The sequence below is a fragment of the Cetorhinus maximus genome, chromosome 4 (assembly GCF_964194155.1).
Source record: "Cetorhinus maximus chromosome 4, sCetMax3.hap1.1, whole genome shotgun sequence".
NCBI lineage: Eukaryota > Metazoa > Chordata > Chondrichthyes > Lamniformes > Cetorhinidae > Cetorhinus > Cetorhinus maximus.
The window spans coordinates 132539016-132560247 of NC_135882.1; the positions used below are offsets into that span (position 1 = coordinate 132539016).

At 41.5% G+C, this 21232-nt stretch overlaps 1 protein-coding gene across 9 annotated transcripts in view; it reads right to left on the minus strand.

Annotated features, from left to right (window-relative positions):
• The window catches only part of LOC144679900 (uncharacterized), a 386990-nt gene that overhangs the window by 55207 nt on the left and 310551 nt on the right, over nt 1-21232 (minus strand). For all 9 annotated transcript variants that reach the window (XM_078540844.1, XM_078540842.1, XM_078540838.1 and 6 more), the window contains 2 exons: nt 4709-4803; nt 3776-3982 (listed from right to left, as the gene is read on the minus strand). In XM_078540844.1, coding sequence (XP_078396970.1) covers nt 3776-3982; nt 4709-4803 — 302 coding nt within the window. The remainder of the gene's footprint in view (nt 1-3775; nt 3983-4708; nt 4804-21232) is intronic.

Sequence of the window (21232 nt, forward strand, 5' to 3'; positions counted from 1 at the left end):
ACATTTAGACAAAGATAAAACAAACACTTGCTCCTCCACTCCTGCTAATATCATCAAAACAAGAGTAGGGAAGTAGAACTAAAAACTCCTATAGATTATACATACTTTGGGCAATGATAATAAATTACCATCTACGTGCTTCCCTCTTACATTTAGATTTACAGTGCCAGCTTGTCTCCAACGGAAGCAGGGTTGTCTTGGGAGTGAGAATATTGGGGTTTCAAATTTCACTCCATGACTTCCGATGATAAATTAGGCTGACATCCCAGTGAAGTGTTCAACTTCTGGAGTTGTTGCTATTTGGTTGAAATGTTAATCTGAGACTAGCCATTTCCTGTTCCTGTATGTCCTTTAAAATTGCACCATTTAGTTCAAATTGTCTCTCCTCATTCTTCTAACTAAATTTATCACTTCATACTACTGTTAAATTTCATCTGCCCTTTTTACCAGAGTATCTTTGCCCTTCTGAAATATGTTCCTATCCTCCTCATGGTTTACTACATTTTCAAATTTCTTATTTGCAAATTTTGAAATTATTCCCTCCATACCCAACCATACACCAACAATCTCCGCTTTCTGTTCCTGAGCCATCCATGCTGCCTCTGTCCATTTAATCCCTCAGCCTTCAATTTCACTAACAAGTCTATTATATGATACTTAATCGAACGTCTTTTGAAAGCCTTTAAACACATCAACTGTACTGTGCTCATCAACATTCATGAAAGATCTCAATCAATTTGGTCAAACATGATTTGCCTTGAACAAATCTGTGCTTTCATTTATTAGCCCATACTTTTCCAAAAGTCAATTAATTTTGTCCTAGAATAGTGCCTCTAAAAGTTTCTCCATTATTGATGATAGGCCGACAGGCCTGTAGTTGCCACGATTATCCCTCACTCCTTATTTAATTAGGGTGTAGTATTTGCAATCCTCCAGTCCTATGGCACTACCCCGTATCCAAGGAGGAATGGAAGGTTGAGGCCGTATCTCTGCAATTTCCACCCTTCACTTTTCTACTTTGAGGAATGCCAAACTTTTAAGTACATCCTCTTCATCTATTTTTTATCCAATCCAATATTGCTATTATCTCCTCATTTATTGGCAGATTGACTGCATCTGTCTTCACGAGAGAAGAGTATGCTAAGTACATAACTGCTAAAAATTGGAGGAGTAGGGCATACAATCCCTCAATAAGATAATGACTGAATATGTACATTAACTCCCGCCTATCTTTGTATTCCTTCATCGACCTCAGCCTTGAATATATTCAACAACTGAGCATTCACAGCCCTCTGTGATAGAGAATTCCAAAGATTCACAACCCTCTGAGTGAAGAAATTTCTAATCTCAATCTTAAATATCCAACCCTTTATCCTTGACTCCTCCAGCCAAGGAAAACAGCCTCTTAGCATGTATCCTGTCAAGATTTCTCAGAATTTTACGTTTCAATGAGGTCACCTCTCGTTCTTCTAAACTCTAGAGAGTATAGGCCCATTCTACTCAATTTTTCCTCATGATTCCTTGGATGAGAGGACTATCCAATCTAGTTAACCTTCATTCACCCTCTAAGGCAAGTATATCCTTCCTTAGGTAAGGAGATCAAAACTGTAGACAATTCTCCAGGTGTGGCCTCGCCAAAGCCCTATATAATTGCAGCAAGGCTTCCTTACTTTTATACTCCTGACCCTTGCAATAAAGGCTAAAATAACATTTGCATCCCTAATTGCTTGCTATATCTGTGTGTTAACTTTATACTAATTTAGTACTGCAGCCATGCTTTCTGGTTCCTTTATCATTCCTAATTGGCTCCACCCTTTCTTTGGCTACCCTTTTAATATCTGTGTATTTATAAAAAACCATTTGGGTACCCTTTTATGTTAGCTGCTAATCTATTCTCATACTCTATCTTTGCCGGATCTCCTCTGTTCTTTCTACACTTAGCTCAGTTCTCTACTGTATTATGAACCTTACGATCATCATAAACCTCCTTTCTCTTTATGATTTTAACCTCTACATCTTTAATCACCCAGGTAGCTCTAGCTTTGGATGCCCTTCACTTTCCCCCTCATAGGAATGTGTGTACTCTACCTAAACCATCTCTTCTTCGAAGGCCTCACATTGTTCAATTACCGTTTTGCCCATCAAATTTTGCTCCAGGTCATCAGAGATTCCTTTTGAATTCACTGAAGTTAGTCTTCCTTCATAGAATCACACAATGCAGAAGAGGCCCTTTGGCCCATTGAATCTGCACCGACACGTGAGAAACACCTGACCTACCTACCAAATCCCATTTACCAGCACTTGGCCCATAGCCTTGAATGTTATGACGTGCCAAGTGCTCACTCAGGTACTTTTTAAAGGATGTGAGGCAACCTGCCTCCACCACCCTCCCAGGCGGCGCATTCCAGACCATCACCACCCACTAGGTCATGCCGTTCATTGAATACTTCCTTGTCAAATTACTCCTTCCAAAGTGTATCACCTTGCACTTTTCAGGGTTAAATTCCATCTGCCACTTATCTGCCCATTTGACCATCCCGTCTATATCTTCCTGTAGCCCAAGACACTCAACCTCACTGTTAATCACCCGGCCAAACTTCGTGTCATCCGCAAACTTACCAATCCTATCCCCCACTTAGTCATCTATGTCGTTTATATAAATGACGAATAATAGGGGACCCAGCACAGATCCCTGTGGTACGCCACTGGACACTGGCTTCCAGTCACTAAAGCAGCCTTCTGTCATCACCCTCTGTCTCCTACAACTAAGCCAATTTTGAATCCACCTTATCAAATTACCCTGTATCCCATGTGCATTTTCAGCTAAGTGTTTTTATGCTTGATTATACCTTGTCTTTTTCTAAATTTGATATTATGATCATTCTTCCCAAATGCTCACTCACAGAACAATGCTCCACTTGTCCCACTTCATTCCCCACAGCTATATCCAGCACTGCTTCCTTTCTTATTAAGGTAGCAATGCACTGATCCAGAAAGTTCTCTTGCATACATTTTAGGAATTCCTTTCCCTCTTTACATTGCTACCATCCCAGTCTCTATTAGGATTAGTGAAATACCCACAATTATTATTCTTTAGTTCTTGTATCTTTCTGTATTTTGCCTGCAAATTTGTTCTTGAATCTCCTTCCCATTATTTGATGGCTTATAGTATACACACAGAAACATAACAGCTTCTCTGTTGTTCCTTAATTTTAATCAAATAGACTCGTCTTAGGCTCCTCAACAAGATCATTCCTCTCCAGTGATATAATAGCTTATTTGATCAACTGCCATAAACCCCACACCCCATCTTTTGTCTTTCCCTATCTTTCCTGTAAGTAACTCCTTTTGGAGTACAGTTTCACAGGCACCAGTCACTCTCTGATATTTATTCTAAGCACCTTTTAGACATGCAATAGCCTCAGTTGCTGATGGCAAGTTATTCAACTGCTGGGGAACATCACCTTCAAGGCTGAGCCTGTTTTCACTGATGTCACAGGATCAGTAGGAGCCAAGAGAAAGAAAATAGGAGCGGCAAGCTTCGCTGGTTTTCCCCAATCCCCATCTCAAAAGCACAGAGAAGATGAATTGCATGCAGTCCTTATCGTTGTCCCAGCTAACATCAGTTAACTCAGCAGAGACCAGGGACTGAACATGTCAAATTTACTAAAAAAGCCATTGTGAGGAATGGAGCTAATTATTTTAAATCTATTGAGAAAAAGGAAAACAAAATTAGCATCTGATACACAACCCCACTCCACCCCCCAACCCTTACCTTTGGTTTCACGTCTTTGGTGTTTGCAGAGGAAGGCCGTACCAGACTAGAAGAAACCCGCTTAGAAGTAGAACCTGCTGTCGTAGCTGAAGTGGACGCAATGAGTTTTTTATTGGGGCTTGTAGCAGCTGCTGTAGGTCGCTTAAGGGAGGCTGGCGGCTGTGGCTTACTTTTGGTTGGTGAGATCTTTGTAGCTGGTGTGCCCGCCTTTTACATATCAGCAAAAGAAAATAAAACAAAAGTCGACAATGCCAAAGGAAGCATGGAATTAAAAAAAGCAAAGCAAAAAAAAAAGCAAATGCTAATGATAATTTATTTACTTAACATAAAATTATGTGGCTCTGAGACAAGCTTTAATTGTATGGAGGCCAAGGATTGGTTTAAATGTCATAAAGTAGCACCCTCCTCCTTTCACTTGACAAAGTGTTAGGTGGAAACCAGGAGAGAGGGCAGGAAGGGGAGGGATGAGGCAGGAAGCAGAAGGATGGGGAAGAGGAGGGAGGAAAAGGGGAGGGAGGGAATTTTACTAAGCATCTAAATGCTCTTGCATGTACATCCAGGAGACTGAGCCAGTAAAGTACGACCTCATTCATACCAGCTTAATCATTTGCATTGTTCCAGAAGTAAATGTGACAGTGTCCAGGCACATATGCACTGGGTCAGGTCTCTGGCATATCTAGACACATGCTGTGGTGCTCTCTGACTTTTAAAGGAAATGGGAATGAGTGGCAGACAACAATGGCACCAGTTTAAAAAAAACCATGAAAATGTATTTTGCCATTTTACCAAAGACAAAATAAAAAGTATAAAGAGCAAAAACAGTCTCAAAAACACAGACTTTAAACTGCATTATGATTGAACAAATTTAACAAAGTAATGAGCAAATGCAAACCAAATATGCAAAAAAGATTTTGTAACTGGGATAGAGCCTACCTTTCCCTTTGTATCTGTGCTCACTGGGCGTTCTTTGGAGGTTACAGCACTTTCTGTTCCAGTCATGCCTTCTGCTGATGGTTCTTCCAGTTTGGCTGTAGATATTAAAAAAAAGCACAGTGCAATCTGTGAAATTGAAAGGCCAAATATTTTAGCTCTTGCTTTGAATCCTTATTGATTCATTTGGGAACATTCAGGGATAACATTTTAAACATCAGCATAGGTGTACAGCAGTGCAGTGTGTCCCCTATCAACAGGATACACTGCAGTAATTCATTAACATTTCTTTGGCAGTGGCAGGGTGGTGGTGGTGGCGGTGGTTGGGGGGAAGTAGGGGCAAGGATACAGAAATTATAACGTGGAAACAGGCTGTGAGGGCCAGCCAGCCTATATAGGTTTTTATCCTCCAGATAAGCAGCAATCTTAATTCCCTGTACTCACTCTTTTCCATATTCCTTTATCCCATTTTTTCTAACTGCCTATCTAACCTAATGTTGATATAGCCTCTGATTCAACTGCTAATTCTTGTATTGCATTCTAGGGGTTTCAAAACGAGGAGAATGAGATGTTCAGATACTGAGGGATTGGGACCTGTACAGTAAGGACAAACACATCAAGCATCACCATAAAAGGGGTCCTTATCATTATAGTGCTACAATATTTGCAAGTTCTCCTTCAGTTGAAGCCCACAAATATGCTTTACATTCTCTGGAATTCCTTCCCTAAGCCTCGTTGCTTTTGAGACATTTCTTAAAATCTCTCTCTTCAACCAAACCTTTGGTCACCTGCCTTAATATCTCCTTATATGATATGGTGTCAAACTTTTTGATAAAGCTCCTATGAAGTGCCTTGGGATGTCTTACTGTTAATGGCACTATATAAATGCAAGTTGCCATTGTTTAGTTAGCTAATCTCAGCCAGGATGGCAGATGGCATTCCAATTGGGTCTCATCATCCTGCTGTACAGAGCTCCAGTGCCTGATCTTTATCTAGTGACTCCTGCTGGAAAGACTAAGGCAGGGCTGAACTTTGCTGTGATAGCCTGCTGAATAGCCAATATCCAGGACTGCCAAAAGGAACAGTCAATTGGGCTGGGAAATGTGAAGCTGCTGGTTTCTTGTGGAAGTTACTGCAGCAAGAGGCTGCATCTTCAGATGATGATTTTAAAAAGTTCCCACAAAAAACATACAAATACATTTGAACTGTGGTAGTGGTGGGGGCAGTAGTGGAGCAGTGGTGTGTGTGCATCAATTAGTTTATTTGCATTTTTTATCTTAATAATGAAGTTTGCAATGTTCTTGAGGAAACTGAATTTCAAGAGCTAGGCTCTTCTCTGCCTCTCATGTTGTATAAGTAATGAGACCAGCCAGCATGAGACCAGAAAAATCTCCTTTTCCACTGATGTGTTAACTCTTCCCCTCTCTCCCTTTCCCAATTTCTGTAAAACTTCAGCCAGCAAACAAGTAGTGTTGAAGTATTTACAAAGCATTGAATTATTGCTTCATCAAATGACATCTACTCCATTTTACACAGCAGGGTAATTACTGAATACCGAGATAGCATGTGAATAGAACCCACATAATCAGCGAGAGATTCATCCCCCTAACTTTCTTCTGAATGAGCAGGCTCTTCTTAAGGTACAGTCCATAGGCATGGGCAACTAAAGGGAGTAGTAACCCCTGCAAATGCAAGTCTCAATAATGAGTTTTGGAAGACAGTTTGGGAATCGCTGCCAAACCTAATTCTATGCTTACCTAATATCCAGACATGTAGTTCCAGCACGACTCACTGTAAGTAGGCATCAGAAGTAAGAAACTTGGGTCATTTTTTTTCTCTCTCCCTGTGGGGCCAACTGTGGAATCTTGAATACTCCCTGGCTTGGAAGCTAACTCAGCACAGGCCAGGAAATAAATAGCACTAAGGTCGCTCAAACGATTTTGTTAAATATTCTGTTATACCCGGTGTCAAAATGTTTATGCAAATTCCCCTCTCCCTATGAAAGCACATGCCAGAATGTTCTACCATAGGAGTAGCATTAAACCACCATACCTTGACCATCTCCACATTGCTGCCCAGTAAGACTATTCGCTAACAACAGGGGAATAATTATAAAGCAAGAAATCTAACTTTAGAACAAATACATAAACTTTGTAGAATTCATTCTATAATTTATAATAATATAACAGAACTTTATTTAGAAGAAATGAGGAAAAAATTGTGTTGGTATAACCCTTTTCATCGCCTCAGGATGCAAAAGCACTTTACAGCCAATTAATCCCATCTTTCTGACTTGGTGAGAGCATTACCACTGATCTGCGGCTGTTGCAATGTTAATTAGTGTTTTTTCCTCAGGGTATCTCAAAGCACTTTTTGGCCAATATAACATATTACATTTAAAGTGGTCACTTTATATAGCCAAATGTGACAATGAATGTATATATTACCACTCAACAGTGAGGTAGATTGACCAGGACCCCTTTTCAAAGAGTGCTTTGGCATCTTTTAAGTCCATCTGAGCAGACAAACAGAACCTCACTATAATATTTCATCTAAAAGGTGCCACCTCTGACAATGCAACACTGTCTGGGTACTGCAGTAGAATGGAGGCACCTACTCTTGTGCTACCCTTTAAGAAGTTACATGAACTTTCAATGATCCTGCCATATTACAATGACAGATCTGAAACTAGGTCATTTAATTTTGCATTGGTTAGCTTGACACTACTGTTTATTCAAAAATATTTCACCTGGTTGAGATAATCTATCAGCAGTCCCCTGGCCTATGTCACAAACAAGCAGTCTACACAGCACCGGCAGGCTATTTGATGTGGGAGGCAGAGATCATGTGATCCTGTTTTGTCCAACTGATCTTTTCATTCTTCCCTAACATAGGTACAATGTACCTAATTGCACGACTTTAAATTTTGCCTTGACAGATCAGCTACTCCAACACAGACTAGGTGGACATTAAAATTCTATGGCATTAGTTGATGATTCTTCTGGTCACTTGGCCAAATATCTTTGCTCAGCTAATATCAACAAAAAAAACCCATCGATAGCCATTCAAAGTTGATACTATGCCCAAATGGCTTTCTTTTCCATGCTCATTGATCTCATCACTGCTCAAAAGACATTACTGATGCAGAATGCTCTGAATTCATCATTGCATTCAGAAAGATTGTAATTCAATGTGATGATTCTCACGTTTAAATATTCAACAACACCTTGTATCTACATTATACCTATGAGTATAAAGCAAAATTGCACGTTGAACCACGTAAGGCAACATAGGGGAAATGGCCAAAAGCTTGGTCAAAGAGGTAGGTTTTAAGGAACGCCTTAAAGGAAGAAAGGCAGGCAGAGTGGTTCAGCGGAGGGAATTCCAGAGCTTAGTGCATAGGCAGCTGAAGTCACATGTTAGGGTTGTGAAGCTGGAGGAGATTACAGAGATAGAGAGGGACGAGATCATGAAGGATTTGAAAATAAGGATGAGAATTTTGTTTTGGTCACAAATCTCATTCTGAATGAGTGTATATATTACCATGGTTTCACTGAACAATCCATGTTCAGTTCAACAGTTCTGAACATTAAAATCCAATTCAGTTCTGAAGAAGAGTCATATTGGACTCGATACATTAACTCTGTTTCTCTCTCCACAGATGCTGCCAGACCTGCTGAGCTTTTCCAGCGCTTGCTGTTTTTACTACAATCCATGAGGTCACAGGTTTGATTGCTGATGGAGGGGAGCTACATTTGGGTAGGAAGGAATAAGGAAGTGGTGAGAAAGAACATTTACTGAGGTTCCTGCTCTGGGACCACCATCCAGTGACCTTTTACTAGAAATGTACCTTGTCTACTAGCACCTATGTACTTGTACCCTAGTATGAATCACTGCTTTTAGGAGGGGAGGAGAGAGGAAAAATAGGAAAAGTTTGGACAAAAAGCTCCTGGGCTTTGTAGTTATTTTTAGGTCCCCTTTAATTGTTTGATTTCTTGTTGAAATTGTGGGATGTAATAATTGTCAAATGGCATGGTTCTAAGCAGTGACTTACTATGTCACTGGCTATGCAATTCATCAATGGTGATAAGCTGTGTGGCAGTCCAATTCAAGAGGATTAAATGTTAAAGCCAGATTCTTCATTGATGTAGAAAGCTTTCTGCAACAAGCATATGCTCACAGCTCTTATAATTGTAGGAAGTGGAGAGATGAAAATCCGAAGAGGAAAAATACAGGAGTTAGGCCTCAAAAGCACACAAAAGCAAGAGAGAGAGACTTTTGAAGGAAAGGTGAAGGTGATGAGGTTTTGGAAGAAAATTCCAAAATGTGTAGCTGTGATGTCTGGTATGGGTTAGAGGATAAGTAAGCAGTAACCAGAGTGGGCCTGCAAGGTTAGATATATGACTGTCAAAGATGCAAAGCGTAGTGATATTATAGAGTAATTCAAAGGTCCTTGAAGGTATTGTGTTGGGTATGTAAAACTACATGCCTCTTCCATTTGAGAATCTGTATCCCTAATTCATTCTTCTTTTTAATACTTGCCCATTCTCTACCATAGAAGAGACTCATGTCTTCATCAGTATTGCTTTTGAACCAAAAAGTGCTGCATCTTAGCACTTTATGCCTCTCCTCTAAGGAAGGCATTTGGTGCCTCTTGTTGACTTTTTATTCTTTCACGGGATGTAGCCATCCCTAATTGCCCTTGAACTGACCTTGCTAGGTCATTTCAGAGGGCAGTTAAGAGTCAACCACATTGCTATGGGTCCAGAGTCACATGTAGGCCAGGCCAGGTAAGGATGCCAGATTTCCTTCCCTAAAGGACATTAGTGAACTAGATGGGTTTTTGCGACAAAAGGTGGTCACTATCACTGAGACTAGCTTTATATTCCAGATTTACTAAATGAATTCAAATTCCACGGTTGCCGTGATGAGATTCAAACTCATGTCTCCAAAGAATTAGTGACATTACTACTACGTCCACCACTGTCTCCTGGCAGTTTGAACGAAACAGCATCCTGCCTCTGCATTTGAGAAAAACAAGGGCTGCATTTTATTTGCCACCACTGGGAATGTTTTCGGCAACCTATCCGCCATATTTTCATAAACAATTAAAGATCAATTAAAAACAAAAAACTGCAGATGCTGGAAATCCAAAACAAAAACAGAATTACCTGGAAAAACTCAGCAGGTCTGGCAGCATCGGCGGAGAAGTAAAGAGTTGACGTTTCGAGTCCTCATGACCCTTCAACAGAACTGAGTAATATTAGGAGAGAGGTGAAATATAAGCTGGTTTAAGGTGGGGGGAGAGAAGTTGGGGGGGGGGGGTGGGGTGGTGGTTGTAGGGACAAGCAAGCAGTGATAGGAGCAGATAATCAAAAGATGTCACAGACAAAGGAACTAAGAGGTGTTGAAGGTGGTGATATTATCTAAATGAATGTGCTAATTAAAAATGGATGGCAGGACACTCAAGGTACAGGTCTAGTGGGGGTGGAGTGGAAAGACTGACAGGGCATTAAAGGTATAGATTTAAAAATAATGGAAATAGGTGGGGAAAGAAAAATCTATATAAATTATTGAAAAAAACAAAAGGGAGGGGGAAGAAATGGAAAGGGGGTGGGGTTGGAGGAGGGAGTTCAAGATCTAAAGTTGTTGAATTCAATATTCAGTCCGGAAGGCTGTAAAGTACCTAATCGGAAACTGTTCCTCCAGTTTGCATTGGGCTTCACTGGAACAATGCAGCAAGCCAAGGACAGACATGTGGGCAAGAGAGCAGGGTGGAGTGTTAAAATGGCAAGCGACAGGGAGGTTTGGGTCTTTCTTGCGGACAGACCGCAGGTGTTCTGCAAAGCGGTCGCCCAGTTTACGTTTGGTCTCTCCAATGTAGAGGAGACCGTATTGGGAGCAACGAATGCAGTAGACTAAGTTAGGGGAAATGCAAGTGAAATGCTGCTTCACTTGAAAGGAGTGTTTGGGCCCTTGGACGGTGAGGAGAGAGGAAGTGAAGAGGCAGGTGTTGCATCTTTTGCGTGGGCATGGGGAGGTGCCATAGGCGGGTGTTGAGGAGTAGGGGGTGATGGAGGAGTGGACCAGGGTGTCCCGGAGGGAAAGATCCCTACAGAATGCCGCCGGGGGGGTGAAGGGAAGATGTGTTTGGTGAAATGGCATCATGAAGGGGAAATCATGCCTGACAAATTAATTCAAATCCTTTGAGAAGGTAACAAGCAAACAAGATAAAGGGGAACCAGTAGATATATGTTTGGATTTCCGAAAGGCGTTCGATAAGGTATCACACATAAGACTCCTTAAAAAGATAAGAGCTCATGGTGTTGGGGGTAGTATATTAGCATGGATAGAGGGTTGACTAACTGATAGAAGAGAGAGAATTGGGATAAGGGGGGCATTTTCAGGATGGCAACCTGTGACAAGTGGAATGCCACAGGGATCAGTGCTGGGATCACAATTATTTACAATATATATTAATGACTTGGATGAGGGAAGTGAATGCACTATCGCCAAGTTTGCGGATGACACAAAAATAGGTGGGAAGGCAAATGGTGAGGATGACACAAAGAGTCTATAGAGGGATATAGACAGGTTAAGTGAATGGGCAAAAACTTGGCAAATGGAATATAATGTAGGAAAATGTGAGGTTATGCACTTTGGCTGGAAGAATAGAGGAGCTGAATATTATTTAAATGGAGAAAGGCTGCAGAAAGCTGCGGCACAGAGGGATTTCGGGGTCCTCATGTATGAATCACAAAAAGCTAGCAAAGTTCTGCAAATAATAGGTAAGGCAAATAGAATGTTGGCCTTTATTTCAAAGGGAATGGGGTATAAAAATAGGGAAGTCTTGCTAAAACTATACAATGCACTAGTTAGACCACACCTAGAATACTATGGACAGTTTTGGTCCTGAGAAGCTTCACTAGCTTGATCCCGGGTATGAAGGGCTTTTCTTATGAGGAGAGGTTGAGTAGGTTGGGCCTGTACTCCCTGGAGTTTAGAAGAATGAGAGGCGGCCTTATTGAAACATATAAGATTCTTAGGGGAACAGAAACAGAAATACCTGGAAAAACTCAGCAGGTCTGGAAGCATCAGCAGAGAAGAGTACAGTTGACGTTTAGAGTCCTCATGACCCTTCAACAGAACTAAGTAAAATTAGGAAAGGGGTGAAATATAAGTGGGGGGAGGGTGGGGTTTGTTGGGACAAGCAGCCAGTGATAGGAGGAGATAACCAAAAGATGTCACAGACAAAAGAACAAAGAGGTGTTGAAGGTGGTGATATTATCTAAAGGAATGTGCTAATTAAGAGTATAAGACAGGACAGATAAGGTACAGATAGCTCTAGTGGGGGTGGGGGAATACTAAAAGGTAGAAATAAACAATGGTGGAAATACATTTAAAATTAATGGAAATAGGTGGGAAAAGAAAAAATCTATATAGATTATTGGTCCGAAGATGAGGTGCTATTCCTCCAGTTTGCGTTGAGCTTCACTGGAACAATGCAGCAAGCCCAGGACAGACATGTGGGCAAGAGAGCAGGGTGGAGTGTTGAAATGGCAAGCGACAGGGAGGTCTGGGTCATTCTTGCGGACAGACCGAAGGTGTTCTGCAAAGCGGTCACCCAGTCTGCGTTTGGTCTCTCCAATGTAGAGGAAACCGCATTGGGAGCAACGAATGCAGTAGACTAAGTTGGGGGAAATGCAAGTGAAATGCTGCTTCACTTGAAAGGAGTGTTTGGGCCCTTGGACGGTGAGGAGAGAGGAAGTGAAGGAGCAAGTGTTGCATCTTCTGCGTTTGCATGGGGAGGTGCCGTGGGAGGAGGAGTAGGGGGTGATGGAGGAGTGGACCAGGGTGTCACGGAGGGAACGATCCCTACGGAATGCCGCCAGGGGGGGTGAAGGGAAGATTTGTTTGGTGGTGGCATCATGCTGGAGTTGGTGCAAATGGCAGAGGATGATCCTTTGAATGAGGAGGCTGGTGGGGTGATAAGTGAGGACAAGGGGGACCCTATCATGTTTCTGGGAGGGAGGAGAAGGCGTGAGGGCGGATGCGCGGGAGATGGGCCGGACACGGTTGAGGGCCCTGTCAACGACTGTGGGCGGAAAACCTCAGTTAAGGAAGAAGGAGGACATGTCAGAGGAACTGTTTTTGAAAGTAGCATCATCAGAACAGATGCGACGGAGGCGAAGGAACTGAGAGAATGGGATGGAGTCCTTACAGGAAGTGGGGTGTGAGGAGCTGTAGCCGAGGTAGCTGTGGGAGTCGGTAGGCTTGTAATGGATATTGGTGGACAGTCTATTACCAGAAATTGAGACAGAGAGGTCAAGGAAGGGAAGGGAAGTGTCAGAGATGGACCATGTGAAAATGATGGAGGAGTGGAGATTGGAAGCAAAATTAATAAATTTTTCCAGGTCCCGACGAGAGCACGAAGCAGCACCGAAGTAATCATCGATGTAGTGGAGAAAGAGTTGTGGGAGGGGGCCGGAGTAGGACTGGAACAAGGAATGTTCCACATACCCCATAAAGAGACAGGCATAGCTGGGGTCCATGCGGGTACCCATAGCCACACCTTTTATTTGGAGGAAGTGAGAGGAGTTAAAGGAGAAATTGTTCAGTGTGAGAACAAATTCAGCCAGACGGAGGAGAGTAGTGGTGGATGGTAAGATTCTTAGGGGGCTTGACAGGGTGGATGCTGAGAGGCTGTTTCCCCTTCTGAGAGAGTCTAGAACCAAAGGGCATAATCTCAGAGTAAGGGGTCGCCAATTTAAGACAGAGACGAGGAGGAATTTCTTCTCTCAGAGCGTGGTGAATCTGTGGAATTCTTTACCACAGAGGGCTGTAGAGGCTGGGACGTTGAGCATATTCATGGTTGAGATAGACAGCTTTTTAATCAGTAAGGCAATCAAAGGCTATGGGGAAAAGGCAGGAAAGTGGAGCTGAGGATTATCAGATCAGCCATGATCTCATTGAATGGCGGAGCAGACTTGATGGGCCGAATGGCGGAGCAGACTTGATGGGCCAAATGGCCTACATCTGCTCCTTTTATAGACACAGTCTCCAATGGTGGGATGAAAGATGTGGGGAATATACAACAGGCCAGAGTTTGGAAAGGAAGAGTTCCCAGAAGGTTTTAGAGCTGGAAGGGTGGTTACAGAGGTAATGGGGTTTGAGACAATGGAGGAACTTAAATACTGGGATGAGAAGTTTAAAATCTGGGCATTGTTGGACCAGAAGCAAATGTCGATCAACTAGCACAAGGTGATGGATAAACATAACATGGTGCGAGTAGGATTTGGCTGCAGAGTTTTGCACAAGCTCAAATTTAGGGAGAATGAATGATGGATGGCCAGATATGAGAACATTGGAATAGTTGACTCTGGAGATAACAAAAGCATATTATTATGAGTGCTCATGTCGAATTCTTCTTTTCTCTTTTGCACATCAGTGGTTCATAACAACAAACAGCATGTACCACATTTAATTTTACATGGCCCAAAATATAATTCAATATAAAAAGCTTTGTCTAATTAATTCTGTTATGGTCCTTGCTTACTGGCTTACTCAAATTGCATTATTTAAGACTGACCATTAAGAGTGTCAACTAATCAGGCACAAATGAAACCTTTCACAACACCGAGTACTTTAATGCAGACATTATATTTTCATTCAGTAAAGATGCTTCACGTCACTTTCACAAAATCACACACAAGAACAAAGATTAAAAGGCATTTTAATAGGTTTCTACCTAATAATGACACTGCTATCAATTATTAATACCACTCAAAGGGCAGCATTTATCATAGATGATTTCTTAGATTCTTTAATGAAGGGTCCTGACTTTCTTTGTCTGGCTGCAAAATATGGTCATTCAAACTCGGTTGTAAAGGTACCATTTGGAAGAGGAGAGTCAATTCTTTCACTCTTCCAGTTTCTGTTGTCCTCATTCCTCAGCTCCTAAATCACAGGTTATTTTTCCATGGAGAGCATCACAACCAGGCTCATTCTGGTCTCTACACACGCCTTCTCCAGCAAGGGAGGTCACTGGATGGTCATCAGAAAATGTAGCCAATTCTAAGTAACTCTAGCCCAAGAAGTTAAGGTCAATTATAATGACCACAGCTGCAATCAGCCAAGTTAGCACAGACTAGAACGAGTATCTGGAACCTTGACGAATGGTACAACTCAATCCCAGGTCACACAGTACATAAGCGCCACGGATCAGTTGGATAGCAACTTATTGCAAGCTTTTTAATGTTATCATTTCCTCTTCTCACAAATATTTTAATTTTTAAAATTGTGCTCCTTGCTCTTGGAATTTCTCTGCGAACGGGACTATCTGTTGCCAATTCTGATCTGAACTCTAGTTCCCCTTGTCTTATCATGTGAACATGAACTTTTTTGATGCAGTAGGTAGAAAATACCTAGATGTTATAACACAGAATGGGGCCACTCTGCCCAACTAGATTGTGTTGGTGTTTACCCTTCCCATTTACACACACTGTTCTGTACCCCTTCAACCTTTTTCCTACATTACAACAATGACTACACTTCAAAATGTACTTTATTCGCTGTAAAAACTTTTAGACGTCAGATGGTCGTGAAAAGCACTATATAAATACAAGTCTTTCTTTCTTTCATCCATCTATTCACATTAATCTTAAAAACTGACATAGTTAGTTTCTTAGAGCAGCATGTTCTGGAACCAACCAGAGAGCAGGTTATATTAGACTTGGTATTGTGTAATGTGACAGGATTAATTAATGGCCTCAGAGTAAAGGCACCCCTAGGTAGCAGCAACCACAAAATGATTGAATTTTACATCCAGTTTGAAAGGGAGAAGAGCAGGTCTAAGACTAGTATCTTAAACTTAAAATAAGGGCAACTATGTGGGGATGAAAGCTGAACTAGCTGAAGTGAACTGGGAAACTAGGCTAGAGGATAGATCAACAGAGAAACACTGGCAGACATTTATGGGGATATTTCAGAGTATGCAGAATAAGTACATTCCTACTATAAAGAAAAATTCTAAGGGGAGGGCCCACCATCTGTGGTTAACTAAAGATGTTAAGGAAAGCATCAAACTTAAGGAAAAAGTATACAATTCCAGAAAGATGAGTGGCAGGGCTGGTGATTGTACAGAATATAAAGAGCGGCAGGGAATGACTAAAAGGTTAATCAGGAGAAAGAAATTAGAGTATGTGAGGAAGCTAGATAGAAATGTAAAAACGGATAGCAAGAGTTTCGACAGGCATTTTAAAAGGAAAAGAGTAAGTAAAGTGAGTGTTGGTCCTCTAGCGAGTGACAGTGGGGAGTTAATAGTAGATAAGGAAATGACAGAAGAAATGAACAAATATTTTGCTTCTGTGTTCACGTTAGAGTATATAAAAACATTCCAGTAATAGCTGCAAATCAGGAGGTGAACAGGAGAAAGGAACTTGGTAAACTGAAATCACTAGGGAAATGGTACTGAGCAAAATAATGGGGCTGCAGGCTGACAAGTCTCCGGGTCCCAACGGACTACATCCTAGGGTCTTAAATGAGGTGGCTAATGAGGTTGTCGATGCACTGGTAATTTTCCAAAATGAGCTAGATTCTGGAAAGGTTCCATCAGATTGGAAAGTAGCAAATATAATTCCTCTATTCAAGGCGGGAGGGAGGCAGCAAACAGGAAACTATAGGCCAGTCATGGGGAAGTTGTTAGAATCAATCATTAAGGAGATTATAGCTGGGCACTTAGAAGGGCTCAAGGAAATAGGAAAGAGTCAGCATGGTTTTGTGAAAGGGAAGTCATGTTTATCCAATTTATTGGAGTTTTTTTGAAGGAGTAACATGCGCAGTGGATAAAGGGGAGCCTGTAGACATACTGTACTTGGATTTCCAGAAGGCATTTGATAAGGTGCCACATCAAGGATTATTACGGAAAATAAAAGCGCATGGTGTAAGGGGTAACATATTAGCATGGATAGAAGATTGGCTGGCTGGCAGAAAGCAGAGAGTATGCATAAATGGGTCTTTTTCTGATTGGCAGGATGTGACAAGTGGAGTCCCACAGGGGTCTGTGCTGGGGCCTCAACTTTTTACGATTTACATCAGTGACTTAGATGAGGGGAGTGAAGACATGGTAGCTAAATTTGCAGATGACACAAAGATAGGTAGGAAAGTATGTTGTGAAGAGGACATGAGGAGATTGCAGATGGGTATAAATAGGTTGAGTGAGTTGGCAAAGTACTGGCAAATGGAGTTTAATGTGGGAAAATGTGAAATTGTTCACTTTGGCAGGAAGAACAAAAAAAGAGTATTATTTAAATGGAGAATGGCTGCAGAATTCTGAGGTGCAGAGGGATCTAGGGGCTCCAGTACATGAGTCACAAAAAGTTAGTATGCAGGTACAGCAAGTAATTAAGGCTAATGAAATGCTATCCTTTATTACGAAAGGGTTGAACATAAAAGTAAGGATATTATGCTTCAGTTACATAGGACATTGGTGAGACCACACCTCGAATACTGTGTGCAGTTTTGGTCTCCTTATTTAAGGAAGGTGTAAATGTATTGGAGGCGGGTCAAAGGAGGTTTATTAGATTGATACCTGGAATGAGTCGGTTGTCTTATAAGAAAAGGTTGGACAGACTGGGCTTGTTTCCACTGGAGTTTAGAGGAGCGAGGGGTGATTTGATTGAAGTATACAAGATCCTGAACGGCCTTGACAAGGTGGACGTCGAAATGATGTTTCCTCTTGTGGGTGAGTCCAGAACTAGGGGGCACTGTTTTAAAATTAGGAGTCGCCCATTTAGGATAGAGATGAGAAGAAATTTTTTCTCTCAGAGGGTTGTGGGACTTTGGAATTCTCTGCCTCAGAAGGTGGTGGAGGCGGGGTCATTAAATATTTTAAGGCAGAGGTAGATAGATTCTTGTTAGGCAAGGGAATGAAAGGTTCTCGGGGTTAGATGAAACATGGAAATCAAAACACAAGAAGATCAACCATGATCTTATTGAATGGTGGAGCAGGCTCGAGGGGCCAAATGGTCTACTCCTGTTCCTATTTCTTATGTTCTTTCTGCCTTAGAGACAAAACTCTGGAAGTTAGTGCCAAAAGCTCAAACTCTCTGCGAAGAAGTTTCTTCTTTCTGAGTCTCTTATATTAAATTTGTATATATTGTCCGTCATTCTAGACCCTTCTATCTATCCAGTCCCATTTTTTCATAATTTTAAACGTTTCTATTATATTGTTAAAACAATTATTAGACGTGTTTCTGAAATGTGACAAAAAGATAAGTTTGTATATTTAGGGCCAATGATAACACAAGATGGCAGATGTGATGTAGAAGTTAAAAGGATAGAGATAGCCAAAAGTAATTTTGTGACAATGAAGGATGTGTTAACAACAAGAAAACTCAAGCTTGTAACAAGGAAAAAAACTCATATGAAGCTACATTCTTTACTGAAATGCCTCAGAAACCTGGACAATAAGTAAAGATTTGTAGACAAAAATAGAGGCCATTGAAATGCGGAAGCTAAAATATATGCTATGAGTTCCATATACAGATCATAAGACAAATGAAGAGGAACTTGAAATAGCAAGAACAAAAAGAACTCTAAAAAGTGACATCCAGGAAATAAAATGTCAGTATTTTGGCCGTTTGATCAGAGCTGAAAAACTAGAGATCTCTTCTAGAGGGTGGAGTGGAGGGCAACAGAAAGTGGGGTTGATTTGGGCACAGCTGGACGATGGATGTCACAAATCGGTTGCAGACGGGTGACAGTGGATGTGTGAGGATGACATAAGACAGATGAGTGGGGCATACCATGACAACAGATCTCCTGGCAGGAGTAGCTACAAGCAACAGCAGAAGCACAATCTGCTACCTAGCAATGGATGTCCTATGAAAGATGAGAAACATGGAAAAATATCTAGCAAAAATTTACTGGAACAATATTAGCTATGAGAGGTTATAGCGAAGAAAGCAAAATTGGAGTTTCCTTCCCCAAGCAGATAGCTTTACGGAGGAGGGATCTAATAAAGGTTTTCAAAATTATAAAGACTTTGTAAAGGTAAATGGGAAAGATCATTTCTACTGATTGCATCATCATTAGAAGAAGAGGGATAAGTGAGAAGAATTTTTTCACCCAGGGGTTATTAGAACATGGCATACTTTATCACAAGTACCTACCAGGCATAAAATGTATCATTTCAAAGTGAATTGGAAAAGTATTTGAAAAGGGGGAATATAAAAGATGTGAAGACTGGGCAAAATAAATTGAATCAGAGCAGACAAGTTTACATGGATAGTTAGCACCAGCACTGACATGATGAGCCTTCTTCTGAGCAGTAATTTTTAGGATTCTATGGAGAAGGTGAAGGATTCACATTCCAGGACGCAAGTTGAAAATTAGGAAGCTTTTAAAATTTAACTCTTGAGAATAGGCATTTATTTCCCATCCTTAGTTGCCTTGAAATAGTGGTTTGATACAACTGAGCACCTTGCTAGGCCACTTCACAGGGCAGTTGAGTGTCAACTACATAAGGAGGGGCAGTTTCCTTCCCTAAAGGATACCAGCGAACCAGATGGGCTCTGAAGTTGTGAAATAAATTACCAGGAGAAGGCCACTGAAAAGGTGACTATAAATGGATCCAAAACACAAATAAAAGTGCTTCTGGAGGGAGCAGGAAGAGATTCAGGATTAGTGGGTGCATGGGGTTACTGTGTAAAAGGATCAAATGTATTTTCCTGGTTCCTGCAATCCTTACATATGTTGTGGCCCCACCTTCTGTACAAACATTGATATTCTCCAGGGTTCTCCCTTTGTACAAATATAGATGCTCTCTTGGAGGCCCCTCCAGTTGTACTAATGTTGCTCTCCCAGAAACTCCCTCCCTCTGTACAAATACACCCCTGACACTATATAAATGTTGAGGCTTTCCCAAGGACCTCCTCATTCTAAACAAATATTGATGGTCTCCCAGAAGCCCCCTCCCTAAACTCAACCCAAGGTTTTCAAAGTATAGTACGCTGAGCCCAGGGATCCATGAAAGTTGCCAGGTTTAGAAGATCGTATTTCTAACCATCTGACAGCAGCCAGACAAAGCACCACAAGCTTCAAGAGCTCCGAAGTCTTTCTGCATTTGGCCAATTAGTTGGTTATTACTGCTGCATAGTAGTAAAACATTTTCTGCAATAATGGAGCTGATTTCCTTCTAGTAGCTCAGATGTTCTGCAAGAACTCACCAAGCCTCCTTAGACAACACCTTCCAAACCCACAACCACTACCATCTAGAAAGTCAAGGGCAGCAGACACATGGGAACGCCACCACCTGGAAGTTCCCCTCCAAGCCACTCACCACCCTGACTTGGAAATATATCGCCGTTCCTTCACTGTCGCTGAGTCAAAGTCCTGGAACTCCCTTCCTAACAGCACTGCGGGTATACCTACACAATATGGACTGCAGCGGTTCAAGAAGGCAGCTCACCACCACCTTCTCAAGGGCAATTAGGGGATGGGCAACAAATGCTGGCCTAGCCAGTGACGCCCACAACTTATGAATGAATAAAAAAAGTCTTTCAGAAGAAAAACTCCAATATTTGCCAGGTAAATTTTTAGTATTTGCAGAGTGGAAGAGCTGTTTGATGAGCATCAATATTTAGTGAAAGGGTGAGGGCCCCAAAAGGCATCAATATTTGTATAGAGGGAGAGGAATCTTCAGGACAGCATCATTATTTGCATGGAGGCAAAAGGTCTCTGGGGAAGGTTCAATATTTGCATAAGAGGGGGTCCTTAGAAGAATCTCAATATTTATACAGACCGAGAGGGGTTCTCCAAGACAGCATCAATATTTGTATAGAGGGAGTTTGTGGGGAAGCAACATTTGTGCAGAGAGCAGAGGTCTCCGGGAGAACATCTATATTTGTTCAGATGGTGGAGGTCTCCAAGTGTGTCAATATTTGTAGAGAAAGAGATTTCCAGGATAGCATTAATATTTGCGAAGGAAATGGATCTCCAGGATGGCATCAATATTTGCAGGAAGAGGGGTCTCTGGGAGAGTGTCAACTATTTGCAGAGGATTCTCACACAAAGAAATTGTTAAAGTACTGCACTATTCGACGGATCCAACCACTTAATGGCACCAACATGTTTTTGCAATGGCAGTATTTTCTGCAATGGATCCCTGTGAAATGCTTGGAAATAGAGTTACTTGATTTTTTCAACCACTGTATTATCTCAATGAAACAAAGCCTTCCCATACTTCTGCAAAACAAAAAACATGACTGCACTCTAATGGTTAAACCTGACTCCACAGCCTGTCTGCAGTATTGTTCAGTTTGAACTGCATGCGTAACTGGGTTGGATAGCACTGGTCCTTTTTCACTGACCATAAGATTATTCCACACAGTTAGGTAACATTTCACATACTGATGATCAATACAGCAGAAGGGTACTCCAGCTCTAATTAGGGGTCGGACATTCATCAAACAAAGCCTGTTCAAGTGGATTAAAAATCGGTTAGGAATTTGAGAGTCACGTAGCCTC